The sequence below is a fragment of the Heptranchias perlo genome, chromosome 2 (assembly GCF_035084215.1).
Source record: "Heptranchias perlo isolate sHepPer1 chromosome 2, sHepPer1.hap1, whole genome shotgun sequence".
NCBI classification, from domain to species: Eukaryota; Metazoa; Chordata; class Chondrichthyes; order Hexanchiformes; family Hexanchidae; genus Heptranchias; species Heptranchias perlo.
Window position 1 is genome coordinate 100,550,432 of NC_090326.1, and position 14,704 is coordinate 100,565,135.

General features: G+C 40.0%; 1 protein-coding gene across 2 annotated transcripts in view; it reads right to left on the reverse strand.

Annotated features, from left to right (window-relative positions):
• Positions 1 to 14,704, reverse strand: part of tmem245 (transmembrane protein 245) — a 132,885-nt gene that overhangs the window by 67,779 nt on the left and 50,402 nt on the right. For both annotated transcript variants that reach the window (XM_068005110.1, XM_068005103.1), the window contains 3 exons: positions 4,632 to 4,736; positions 3,833 to 3,915; positions 1,804 to 1,894 (listed from right to left, as the gene is read on the reverse strand). In XM_068005110.1, coding sequence (XP_067861211.1) covers positions 1,804 to 1,894; positions 3,833 to 3,915; positions 4,632 to 4,736 — 279 coding nt within the window. The remainder of the gene's footprint in view (positions 1 to 1,803; positions 1,895 to 3,832; positions 3,916 to 4,631; positions 4,737 to 14,704) is intronic.

Here is a 14,704-nt window from a genome sequence, read left to right on the forward strand (position 1 = left end):
ACCTTATGTAACAACCTACCATGCGGTACCTTGTCAAATGCTTTGCTGAAGTCCATGTAGACCACGTCTACTGCACAGCCCTCATCTATCTTCTTGGTTACCCCTTCAAAAAACTCAATCAAATTCGTGAGACATGATTTTCCTCTCACAAAACCATGCTGACTGTTCCTAATTAGTCCCTGCCTCTCCAAATGCCTGTAGATCCTGTCCCTCAGAATACCCTCTAACAACTTACCCACTACAGATGTCAGGCTCACTGGTCTGTAGTTCCCAGGCTTTTCCCTGCCGCCCTTCTTAAACAAAGGCACAACATTTGCTACCCTCCAATCTTCAGGCACCTCACCTGTAGCGGTGGATGATTCAAATATCTCTGCTAGGGGACCCGCAATTTCCTCCCTAACCTCCCATAACGTCCTGGGATACATTTCATCAGGTCCCGGAGATTTATCTACCTTGATGCGCGTTAAGACTTCCAGCACCTCCCTCTCTGTAATATGTACACTCCTCAAGACATCACTATTTATTTCCCCAAGTTCCCTAACATCCATGCCTTTCTCAACCGTAAATACCGATGTGAAATATTCATTCAGGATCTCACCCATCTCTTGTGGTTCCACACATAGATGACCTTGTTGATCCTTAAGAGGCCCTACTCTCTCCCTAGTTACCCTTTTGCCCTTTATGTATTTGTAGAAGCTCTTTGGATTCACCTTTGCCTGATCTGCCAAAGCAATCTCATATCCCCTTTTTGCCCTCCTGATTTCTCTCTTAACTCTACTCCGGCAATCTCTATACTCTTCAAGGGATCCACTTGATCCCAGCTGCCTATGCATGTCATATGCCTCCTTCTTCTTTTTGACTAGTGCCTCAATCTCCCAAGTCATCCAAGGTTCCCTACTTCTACCAGCCTTGCCCTTCACTTTATAAGGAATGTGCTTACCCTGAACCCTGGTTAACACACTTTTGAAAGCCTCCCACTTACCAGACGTCCCTTTGCCTGCCAACAGACTCTCCCAATCAACTTCTGAAAGTTCCTGTCTAATACCATCAAAATTGGCCTTTCCCCAATTTAGAATTTTAACTTTTGGGCCAGACCTATCATTCTCCATAGCTATCTTAAAACTAATGGAATTATGATCACTGGTCCCAAAGTGATCCCTCACTAACACTTCTGTCACCTGCCCTTCCTTATTTCCCAAGAGGAGGTCAAGTTTTGCCCCCTCTCTAGTCGGGCCATCCACATACTGAATGAGAAATTCCTCCTGAATACACTCAACAAATTTCTCTCCATCCAAGCCCCTAATGCTATGGCTGTCCCAGTCAATGTTGGGAAAGTTAAAGTCCCCTACTATTACCACCCTATTTTTCTTGCAGCTGTCTGTAATCTTTATTAGGGAAGTTGGGGAAAGTAGAGAATAAAGATGTTTAGGAAAATAAAGACATGGAGAAAGTAAAAGTTGATCCAACAATAGTTAAGGAGATCATGTGACTATTTATAGACTTGGGTGCCATGTTCCACTCCTTAGCAGATGAAACCTAGTTGCAGTTCTTCTGCTCTTGAACTCTTCACCAGTATTGTGTGGGTGCTAAATAGGTTAAGCCTACCTACAATTTTCTGTGTGCTCAGCCTCTTCTATGTCAACTGAACAAAAATCAAATGACCATGAGGAGAATCAAGGGTAATACTGTTCTGCACCACTGTATATTAGCACAGAAATGGACTTCACAACAGAGATCACAATTAAGCAAAAACAAAACGGTATCAGATATTAAATGTTAGAAATCTAGCAGTTGTGCCTTTACCTTGTGGGTTATCCACTCTCTTCCATACTGGTACACATTGTTGGCAGCAGAATTCAATGCCTTCTGTATTACCTGGGCCTCAGGAAGCCAGCTGAAACAATTCAAGGCAATAAAAAGTGACTTAAAAATTGGAGAAGACGAAGCTAAGCACATTAAAGGAAAACCACACTTCATACAAAAACTAAAGCCAGATTACCCAAAGTAAGCCAATGTCTGTCTACTCGCCAATTTTGTACCCTGAAAATTATACATCCTAGTCAGGTAACAAAATCATATAAGAGTTAAAGCATTTTTAAAAATGTTGACGTGTTAAATATCTTTTCACTAGTTGACCTGTACTTCATAGTTTATTTTGGCAATATGCCCCCAAAAGGTCCATTATCCTCCCAAAAAAAAGCTCTATCTCATCCATTACCCATTCTCTTCCTCCTAAACTCATATTGTTTGTCCCAAACAGTCCATTGTCATTGTTTATCCTCCACACGAGCAAATAGTCCTAATCATATTTACCCACCCTGTTCCCATATCCCATCTGCCTCTTTTCCTTTAACCAGCTGTTCAATCTAATCTTAAATGTTGACATAGTTTCTGCCTTAACCACAAACCTAGAAGGGAATTCCACAGCCTCACAATTCTCTGTGATGACATTTTTCTTGCCCTCTATTCTAAATCTCTTACCGATAATGGCCTCTCATTCATGACACCTCAACTACTGGGGAGAGTCAGTTTCTATCTACCCTGTCCCATCCTTACCATAATTTTAAACACTTATTATATTGTTCCGTAATCTGCGTTGTTCCAATGAAAAAGATCCAATTTTTCAAGTCTTTCTCCCTACTTATATTTCCTCATACCAAACCACATCCTAATGAATCTGAGTTGTACCCTTTCTAAAGCTTTAATATCCGTTGTATAGCCCAATACTGCAAACAGAACTTTAATTGAGGCCTTAAGCCTTGGCTTTTATATTCTATAACTCGTAACCTCGAATTGCATTAGCTTTTGTTTTTAAGTTTTATTAACCTGAGGTACCTTTAATGTCGTGCGAACCTGTACCTCCAAATCTTCCTGCTCTTCCACAGCACCAAGCCTACTTCCATTCAGAATATAATTAATGCTGTTATTTTAATTAGCAAAATGTATTCCATCTGCCACTTTTCAGTCTAATCTCTATCAATACACCTTTGCAGCTTCCTCTGGTCATTGAAATAATTAACTATACTTCCTATCTTGGAATAATATGCAAATTTTACCAATCCCTCTAGGTCTATACCCAATTCAGTCAACAGAAGTGGCCCCAGAACTGAATCCTGTGGGATATCACTAAACATGTCCAACCACACTGAAGAACTGCCCTTAATTCCTACTCTCTTTTCTCCCTTATAACCAATTTTGCATCCAGTTACTATCCTCCTCCTAATTCTATACCCCTTAATCTACTCTGGTAATCTCCCAAGTAGTACCTTATCAAGGTCTCTCCTAAAGTGCATATGCACTACATCTACTGAATTTCCCCTACCTATGTCTGTTACCCCCTCAAAGAATTTGGTGAGATTTTTCAACCACAAATCGTGCCTTTTGAAATCTATGCTGGGTACATTTAACAATTTTTTCCGTTATCTAGATGATGTGGTAATTTCATCCTTGATAAGCAATACTAGAATTTCCCCCACCACAGATGATAAACTAATTGGCCTGTTGGATTAGCTGTCTCCCCTTTTAAAAATGGGTATGTTGGTCACTCTCCCATCCCCGGTACACATTGACATTCAGTATAATTCCTAGGACTGTGGCAATTTCTTCCCTCATCTCCCTCAGGATTTGAAGTAGTGTCCAGTCAGCTCCTGGCACTTGTCTTTCTTTAGCTCAACCAATTTATTTAAAATTTTCCTTTTCTCCAACATGATAAAGCATGAGTAAAATGTGTCTATATTTAGGACTAAGCAGATACAATGGGAAAAAAGAAAAATAAGGACACAGAAAAGCTAAAAAATAAGGACATCAATATGTTTTTGGTTTTACTGCTTACTTTGCCCATTCAGGATGGTTAGCAACTGTCTCATTAATCAGATTGCTGGTGACTTTGATCATATGGACACTTTCCTCATGAACCTGTAGAAGTACAATGAACATCAGAACCATACACGAGTACGCAGAAAGAAAACTAATTTTTTCTCAGTCTTTGAAATGCAAAGGAGACAGTTACAGTCAGACTGCAGTGCCAATGCACATGCACGAACTGGCAATACACAAACTTTTCTCCCAAGTTGCCAGAGAATTTGGGGGCAGAAAGGAAGCAAGCTGCAAGGGTAAGTGCCAGTGATCCTGACTCAGTGAAAGTTCCAGTTCCAGCAGCTTTGCAACAGGCTGTGTCTCATGTTTTAAGTTGTAAGAGGGCTTGGTGCAATGAAGGCTGTCCATAGTCCATAATTTGCGAGTGTCTGTGGTTTCTGGGTGTCTCCTGTATATTTTATCATGTAAGTTATTTGGGTCTCTCAATAAGAGTCCATTTTTTGCAGGTGTCCGTTTATATAGGTTTCACTGTATAAGACAGGAATCAGAATGTGGTCTTAAAATCTGAATAAATGCAGATGTTCTAAATATTCAAACGTCTAGACATAAATTGGTGAAGATACAGGACTTCCAGCACTACAGATAAACCGGTCAGTACGAAGTTTTAAAAATATATAACACCTCATCTTAAGGCAACATGGAACAGCTTACATATACTTAAATGCACTGAAGTGAGAAATACATTCAGCATACCCTCTATCTAGAGAATATGCAGTTTCCCATATTATGCTTTCGCAAACTGCGCCAAACTGTACCTTTGCAGTAAGGAGTAGAGCCAGCAGTAATGTTCCCATAACCAATAAAAAGATGATAAAAATGCTGATTAATTTATCCAATGATTTCTCCAGCCAAAAAATAATCTGCAGAAAAGAAAGCAAAACACTGATTTTGTGGATGGTTAATCAGAGCAAAATTTAAATATATATGCCTTATAGGAACATGCAGAAACTTGTGCTATAGACATGTTAATTATTTACATTCACAAGAACACCTATTATTATTAGAAATCTTTCAATCGAAACCCATTATAATCAGCTTTTTCTCCCAGCTCTGCCAGAAGCACACTATAATCAGGGTAAGAGTAGATCTTTGATTACCCCTGATGACAGCTGCTTTGCTGGTCCTTTGGCATTTGTTGCAATGGTGTTTGACTGTAATCATAATTTTGTGAAGAAATAAGATTATTGGGAACAAAATCAAAAACTCTGTAGTGTGGATATTTCAGTACATTTCCCTCTAGATGATGCATAAATGCAATTTAAATCACACTTGATTTTAATACTGAAAGGAATACTCACTTGCCAAGTGAGAGGGTCAACTGCAGATACTACAAAGGTATTGTATCAAATTGCATTCAACTACAGGCATAAGAGAGTTTGCACAAACAGCACAGATTAGATTTTCACTTTGTTTTAAAAATCAAACATAAAATTATTGAGATTCAATCTTTGCATGTACCATCTTGAAATCTTACAGTAAATTAGAACTAAAAGATCTGAAAGTAAAAAAAATAGTAAAAAAATCTTGTCCTGTGGGTGAATGATAACAATGGTAGTTATGCGCACCTTGTTAAAATGAAGATCTTGCCATACAATGTTTTCAACTGAACTTCAATTTGGAGCTTAAATAGGGAAAATTAAAACCTAAAAAGTTAAGATGTGAAACAGTTTACTTTCCATAAAGGGAAAAAAAAAGTTATGGGTATCAACATTTACCTTAAGGATAATCTCAAACTCTTAATTGACTTAGACTATATTATTAGACATAACAGGTTTATTACTTAATGCTTAAAGTGTGGTAGAAGAGCACTGTGTCTATTCGTTGCACTCCATTTCAGCTTCTGTACTCCCAGAAATGAAGGTCAGATGTAGTTCACTACTCTCTGCAGACCACCCCAACAACCTGCCTCAATCTTTCTATTTCTCACGAGCACCAAGCAACTATAAATTTCAGTAAAGCTTCAGGTTGGGCAGAAGAAATGTTTACACAGCCATGATTTAGGTGCTTTAATATCCAGAAGTACAATTATAGTATCAGCGTCAGACAAAGGGTTCACATCTGAAACAACAACTCCTCTGTTTTCTCCCACTGACCTACTTACTGAGTGTATCCAGTATTTTGTTATTGTTTTTGTTAGTAGAGTCCCGACCGCTTATAGCGGGTGCATTGTCATCAATGTAATTTGTCCTCTATACACGATGGCTGGTGTCTGAAATTAACAATCCATTCTCTGATAAAGCCACTGATGATATATAGTGCACAGATGAAATCTGTCCCCCACGGAGGGAATCTTCATCCTCTGTCGCTCCACTGCTCTTGCACCCGTTAAAAATGGGTTAGTGTCAAACAGTTGCAGTCTCTAAATAGGATTGAGTTGAGCTGTTAGACGAACCAGAATGGTTCCAGCAAATTCTATATTCACCATGAAGCAACCGATGTTACACCCGTTTAATGGATTATCAAACAGTCACTTATAGCAAGTTAGCACTTTAGATGCCAGTTTATGTTGAATCCAACGAGTGTTCAATCCAGCCATTCTTTATGGGAGATTGTCCCATTGGCTAACAAAAGAATGCTGGAGACAAAGTGGTCTGCAATGAACAAGCAAAATCAATTAAATGATTGTTTGATCCAGCTGAATGGGGCTGAAGTACTGGTCTGGTCAGTTTCACCTCTGGTCTTTCATCTTTGTACCAACAAATGGATTCTTTCGTGCAGTGTCAGCTTGTCTCCGTGGTAGCATTTTCACCCAGAGTCAGAAGGTTCAAGCCCTACTCCAGGGAATTGAGCACATAATTTAGGCTAACACTCCACTGTAGCATTGAGCAAATGTTGCTTTGCTGGAGGTAACATCCTTTAGGTGAGACTTTAAAACTTGACTCCATCTACTTGTCCCAGTGGTTCAGCTGGACATATTAGTGCCATGGGAACTTTTCAAAGGTTTTCAGGGTCCTGGCCAACATGACCAAAAAATGATTAAATAGTCATTCATCTAGTTTGCTATTTGTAGGGCCATGCTGTGCACCTATGTTTGCCTGCATAACTGCACTTCAGAAGTAATTTATTGGTCGAGAGACACTTTGGGACATCCGGAGGGCACAATCTTATATTATTTACATATACACACATTTTTTTCCTTCTTTAAAGCATACTGGTACCAATAAGCTTGGTGACAACTTTGTTATGCGCTTACTGAGCAAACTTGCCTACTTAGTGCGACATGATGACCAGTGAGCTCAGAATCAGAGTTGGATTGAAATCGAAGTCCCAAAGATGAAAGGTCATGTTTTAATTCAATGTAGTACTTCAGGAATTTTGTAAATTGGTCAAATCATATTAAAAAGCTCCACTTGCTCTACTTCAGTTGCATCCTGTTTGTAAGATACTTAGAGGTCAGACACAGGTTCCAATCTGATATCACATTTAAATGAGCGGGCCTGATAGTGTATAACCTGAACGCAAAAGTAATACTTACTAACTAAATTTAACTGTTAACTGTTATACACTCAATTGTGCGCTTGCACACTTGGCATTCAGTAAGAAAATGCTACTGTCGTTAACCTAAGTGCGGCAGCAGTAAAATTCTGCAGGTATCTAAACTGTAATCTTAAAATAATATTTCTAAACATCTAAACAGGCTCTAAAGTCATTGTTTTGGACAGTCAAATGACAGCTCGATAGCTCTGTAAATTACATGCACTACCAACAGCAGCTTCAACTAGTGGTTGAGGCAGAAACTATGACAACATTGAAGATTAGATTAGACTAGATTGGAGGATGAAAGAAAAGGGGTTGAAGGATTATGGGAACAGAGTGAGTAAAAGTGATTAGAACTGCTTGTTCATGTGGAGAGTAAATGCTGATACAGGCTGGTTGGGCCGAATGGCCTGTTTTTGTGTTGTAACTTTTATGTATTTCTATGGATACAATACTCCCTGCTGAGTCACCTAAAGAGGTGGTTGTCACCTCCATCCTCGGAAACAATATAGGCTCTGCCTCAGAAGGCCCTGGCTGCCAAAAGAATAAAAATCACACTGTTGGCTTATATTGGCACCTGCAACTAGAACACAATGGCCTCCCCAACAGCAAGTTGCAGTGGCCATTTGTGTGTGTTGACAGTGGCCTTTTACTCCCTGAGGCAGGGAATGAAAACACTTCGTAATGCATGTTTGCTGCCTCAATTATGTTACAGCATTGACTCTGGGAGATAGTACTGCAATATCAAGGTTGAGTTATAAAGATTATGCATGCATAGACATTTGTCTATTGCTTTGGTACCTGGAAATCTGTCCTCCAATGCAAACAGTACAGATTCTTTGGTATCAGCAACCTCAGGACCATTTCTTCTAACGGTTCTGCAATAATAAATGCATCATCCACTATGTAATGTAATTGCCTGCACTACTTTGCCTTCACGTGCTTCTATATTTATACAAATTTCTGTGGGCAGGGATCTGCTACCAATTATTCTTCAAATATTCTTTGGATACGATTAATGGTAGTAATGTGAAATTCCTTTCCTCTTCATAGAATCATAGATGTCTATAGCAAAGAAAAAGGTCATTTGGCCCATTCTGTCTCTGCCAGAGCAATCTAAAACTAATCCTATTTGCCTGCTCTGACTCCACGGGAGTAATTTTAACTCCCAAGAATGGGTGGGTTGGGGGCAGGTGGGAAGGTAAAAATTGTAAAAAATGTAAAACCCGACCCCAACTTGTGCAATTCCTGTTTTAACGGAGGCAGGTCGGGGGGCGGGCGATCAACACACTCTCAGGAGGTGGGTCGGTCAGTAAAATCTTTTAAGGAGGCTGTGGGCCTCCATTTTAATAGGTTTTTTATTTTTAACTCTTGGGGGTAAGGATTCCCAGGCCTTCTGATTCACGCCACCTAAGAGGAGGCGAGAGGCCAGGTAAGTGCCTTTATTGCACTGCTTATGGGCCAGGAGGTGCAGGAATGTTTCCTCCAGGCTTACCTGCCTCGATTCGACACACGCGATTGGCCCCACGTCCCCCCACAATGTCCGATCCACGTCCCCGATGTCCACCCTGCCCCTACCCCCCCTCAATGATCTGTTTCTCAAGTTTCTCCTCTCATTTCTGGTACCATCCAGATGAATCTATGCTGTGCACAATCTACCGTTTTAATGACTGTTCTATAATGGGATGACCATGACTGGACACAGTATTCTAACTGTAGCCTAAACATTGTCTTGTACAAATTTATTACTTCACTTTTGCACTCTTTGTCCCTATTTATAAAACCCAAAATACTACTTACCTATTTTATGGCTTCATCTACCTGGACTCACATTTTCAAGGAATTATGTATTGGAACCTCTAAGTGTCCTTCTTTCTCTACGCCCGCCAGCACTTTTTCCACTCAATTTATACTCCCACTCTTTGGTATTCCTCCCAAACTGCACTACCTCAACACTTCTTCACACTGAATTACATATGCCATCTGTCTGCTCATTCTGTTGGCCTATCTACTCCTTCCTGGAAGCTTTCTCAGTCCTCCTTGTTACTTACCAAATCCCCTACTTTTTGTGCCATCAGAAAATGTCAATATTATGCGCCCAACACAAGCCCTTAGCACTGTCCCTGGGACATACCACTACCACCCCTTCTCTAATCCAAGTGATAACCATTAACCCATCCCATTGTTTCCAGTCCTCCAAGGAACTCTCTATCCATGCTGCTACATTTCCTCATGCCATACATGTAATTTTTTTTTGAACACCTTATTAAACACCTTCTGAAAATCTATATACATCATATTTACTGCATTCCCTTTATCCTTGGTCACTTTATCAAAAAGTTTAAATTTATCAAACATGATTTGCCCTTAATAAGTCCATGTTGCTGTCCTTGATTAACCCATGCATCTCTAAATGCTTATTACTTTAATCTCAAATAATGGATTCTAAAAGATTGCCCATAACTTAGATTAACTGGTTTATAGTTACCCAGTTTAGCCTTCTTTCCCTTCTTGAACAGTTGTTAAATTGGGTACCCACACTCCCATAGCAAAATTTGTATCTCCAAGATTGATTCAAAAATGATGGTCTCTGCTGTTTCCTGTCTGACTTCCTTCAATACCCGAGGGTGTGTGCCATCAAGACCTCCATCAATTGAAATGCTGTTAAGCCTTCTGCTCATCGTAACAAAGCAAGGCATTCTCAATCAGACAAAACTGAAACCTCACCCCAGTCCATCAGTGATGAAAATGCATGGTTAAGCATGCAGCTCTTCAATCAAGAAAATTAGCATATTGTTTAGTAGTCCACAATACATTCATACTTATATGTAACAAGCTTTTTATTTCTCCTACTCCTGGTAGAAACCAGAGGGAAGAGAAAAAGACAATTACTATCCATCTGCAAACTTTCTTTACTGTTGATGACATTGTCACCAGTTGTCTGTAGGCCTTATTAAATTTAACTTTCAGTACTTCATATTGAAGGATCCGCTTTAATTTTTGAGATTAGTTCAAGTTACCTTTGTTCATTGAGACTTTTTTTTAAAAATAGAAAATTTGAAACAGTCATGCCATGCACATCAAAATTAACCAAATTTCCTTCTATCCCACATCCAGATCAGGTACAGCAGATAACAGTGAGTGAATCACGTTATGTCTTTGTACCACAGGCAATGTTTGTTATTTGATAAAATAAGGTATCCCACCTTACAAGGTTGCAATGGAATAGATATAAATTTATAATATATTTTTTACAAGCAACTGTAATCAACAGCTTTAGTTGCTCCTCAAATAGCACAAGTTTCTTCATATCCATTCACAGTCTCAGTATCACGTGAGCAAACCAAACCGGCACCATTTTAGGCTGCTAGAATGCAAGGAATGTGAACAACTAACAGTCCAAAAAGGTGGAGAATTCATGCACTATGAATTCATACACTAATGCAAGCAGAAAACAAAATCAAAATTGCCAAAAGCTGTAGAAGATCAAAATTGTCAAACCCATTTACCTAACAAGACAACTGTTATTCCCTATCAAATAAGTCACTGTCTCAGGATTAGGTTCAATGTGTAGAATAAACAAGAACAGCTACACTACAATGAGATTTGATGAATTTATAGCAAGTCTGCAGCTAACAATTGGTGGGTTGCAATTAGGTCTGTTAATATAAGCCTTTCTTGGGAGCAATCGGCTCTTTAATCTAATAGAAAGTGACTTAAGTTAAAAAAAAAATTCTCAAATTGCTGCAGAAAACATCTGATCTTGAACTTTTACCACACGTTCCAACAAATACCTAACATAGAATACTGGAAACTTGACAGAAGCACAAGCAGAATATTTTAAATGATTAATCACAAGAATAGAAAAGAGACATGAACACAAGTGTACCAGCCAACAAAGTTCTGAAGTAATTCGAGGCATTACTATTCTGCCTTCAAATTAATATTACCATCCTCAATTTTTTTTTAGGAAATACCTACACATTTAAATCTGACCTCCCACAGCTTAAATCAAAACTACTTTTTTGAAATATATTCATAAACCTTGATACAAAGAATGAAAAATTATGAGTCTAATAAATTTTGAAAACTACACAATCCATGCTTAAACAAATTAGCGCACAAATTGAAGCAAGCGTTTGATCTGAAACAGCAACCTGCTAGTTACCTGCTTATTGAGCCAATGCCACAGCTTTTGGAAGAAAAGAATAAATTGGAGAGTTACTGAAGAAAAAAATTCACAGTGTAAAAGGCACAGCTTAGGTCAGAAGCTGATGAAAATGTTACCAATTCGACCGGCACCAAAGATACTTAAAATTTTTTTTTGGAAATGATTAGAGAAGAGAGTAGTGCCTGAGTATAGGAAAGTAGCTAACATAACAGCAAACGAAAATGGGACAAAAGGCCAACCTGGGGAAACTACAGACCAGTAAGCCTACTATCTGTTATGCATAAAGTATCAGAAGGCATCTCAAAGGAGATAAATGAAATTCCTAGATAGGAACATAGGAATTGCTACACGGAAAACCAAGGTCAGTGTGGTTCGCCGTCCACCAGTCGCATGATACAATGATGATGGAGTTGGCTAAGCATGGCAATCAATCTCTAACAATTAATCTACAACAGACCCAGACAAGAGGCAAGGAAACCCCCAGTGTTGGAAAGCTTTGGGAACCATCGAAACATAGAAAATAGGGACAGGTGTAGGCCATTCGGCCCTTCGAGCCTGCTCCGCCATTCAATATGATCATGGCTGATCCTCTATCTCAATACCTGCTCTCTCCCCATACCCCCTGATGCCTTTTGTGTCTAGAAATCTATCTAGCTCTTTTTAAAATATATTCAGTGACTTGGCCTCCACAGCCTTCTGTGGTAGAGAATTCCACAGATTCACCACCCTCTGAGTGAAGAAATTTCTCATCTCAGTCCTAAATGTCCTACCCCGTATCCTGAGATTGTGACCCCTCGTTCTGGAACCCCCAGCCAGGGGAAACATCCTCCCTGCATCCAATCTGTCTAGCCCTGTCAGAATTTTATATGTTTCAATGAGATCCTCTCACATTCTTCAAAACTCGAGTGAACACAGGCCGAGTCGACCCAATCTCTCCTCATACGACAGTCCTGCCATCCCAGGAATCAATCTGGTGAACCTTCGCTGCACTCCCTCCAAGGCAAGTATATCCTTTCTTAGGTAAGGAGACCAAAATTGCACACAATACCCCAGGTGTGGTCTCACCAAGGCCCTGTATAACTGCAGTAAGACATCCTTGCTTCTGTACTCAAATCTTCTTGCAATGAAGGCCAACATACCATTTGCCTTCCTAACTGCTTGCTGCACCTGCATGTTTGCTTTCAGTGACTGGTGTTCAAAGACACCCAGGTCCCTTTGTACATCAACATTTCCCAATCTATCACCAATTAAATAATACGCTGTCTTTCTGTTTTTCCTTCTGAAGTGGATAACTTCACATTTATCCACATTATACTGCATCTGCCATGTATTTGCCCACTCACCCAACTTGTCTAAATCACCTTGAGGCCTCTCTGCATTCTCCTCACAACTCATGATCACACCTAGTTTTGTCTCATCAGCAAACTTGGAAATATTACATTTGGTTCCCTCATCCAAATCATTGATATATATTGTGAATAGCTGGGGCCCAAGCACTGATCCCTGCGGTACCCCACTAATCACTGCCTGCCACCCTGATAAAGACCCATTTATTCCTACTCTCTGTTTCCTGTTAACCAATTTTCAATCCATGCCAATATATTACCACCAATCCCATGTGCTTCAATTTTGCACACTAACCTCTTATGTGGGACTTTATCAAAGGCCTTCTGAAAATCCAAATAAACCACATCCATGGTTCTCCCTTATCTATTCTACCAGTTACATCCTCAAAAAACTCCAGTAGGTTTGTCAAACATGATTTCCCTTTCATAAGTGGGTAAGTTGTTAGAGGGTATTCTGAGGGACAGGATCTACAGGCATTTGGAGAGGCAGGGACTAATTAGGAACAGTCAGCATGGTTTTGTGAGAGGAAAATCATGTCTCACGAATTTGATTGAGTTTTTTGAAGGGGTAACCAAGAAGATAGATGAGGGCTGTGCAGTAGACGTGGTCTACATGGACTTCAGCAAAGCATTTGACAAGGTACCGCATGGTAGGTTGTTACATAAGGTTAAATCTCATGGGATCCAAGGTGAGGTAGCCAATTGGATACAAAATTGGCTTGACGACAGAAGACAGAGGGTGGGTGTAGAGGGTTGTTTTTCAAACTGGATGCCTGTGTCCAGCGGTGTGCCTCAGGGATCGGTGCTGGGTCCGCTGTTATTTGTTATTTATATTAATGATTTGGATGAGAATTTAGGAGGCATGGTTAGTAAGTTTGCAGATGACACCAAGATTGGTGGCATTGTGGACAGTGAAGAAGGTTATCTAGGATTGCAACGGGATCTTGATCAATTGGGCCAGTGGGCCGATGAATGGCAGATGGAGTTTAATTTAGATAAATGTGAGGTGATGCATTTTGGTAGATCGAATCGGGCCAGGACCTACTCCGTTAATGATAGGGCGTTGGGGAGAGTTATAGAACAAAGAGATCTAGGAGTACAGATTCATAGCTCCTTGAAAGTGGAGTCACAGGTGGATAGGGTGGTGAAGAAGGCATTCGGCATGCTTGGTTTCATTGGTCAGAACACTGAATGCAGGAGTTGGGATGTCTTGTTGAAGTTGTACAGGGCATTAGTAAGGCCACACTTGGAATACTGTGTACAGTTCTGGTCACCCTATTATAGAAAGGATATTATTAAACTAGAAAGAGTGCAGAAAAGATTTACTAGGATGCTACTGGGACTTGATGGTTTGACTTACAGGGAGAGGTTAGACAGACTGGGACTTTTTTCCCTGGAGAGCAGGAGGTTAAGGGGTGATCTTATCGAAGTCTATAAAATAATGAGGGGCATAGATAAGGTCGATAGTCAAAATCTTTTCCCAAAGGTAGGGGAGTCTATAACGAGGGGGCATAGATTTAAGGTGAGAGGGGAGAGATACAAAAGGGTCCAGAGGGGCAATTTTTTCACTCAAAGGGTGGTGAGTGTCTGGAACGAGCTGCCAGAGGCAGTAGTAGAGGCGGGTACAATTTTGTCTTTTAAAAAGCATTTGGACAGTTACATGGGTAAGATGGGTATAGAGGGATATGGGCCAAGTGCAGGCAATTGGGACTAGCTTAGTGGTATAAACTGGGCGACATGGACATGTTGGGCCGAAGGGCCTGTTTCCATGTTGTAACTTCTATGATTCTATGATTCTATAAATCCATGCTAACTTTATCTAATCCCATTGATA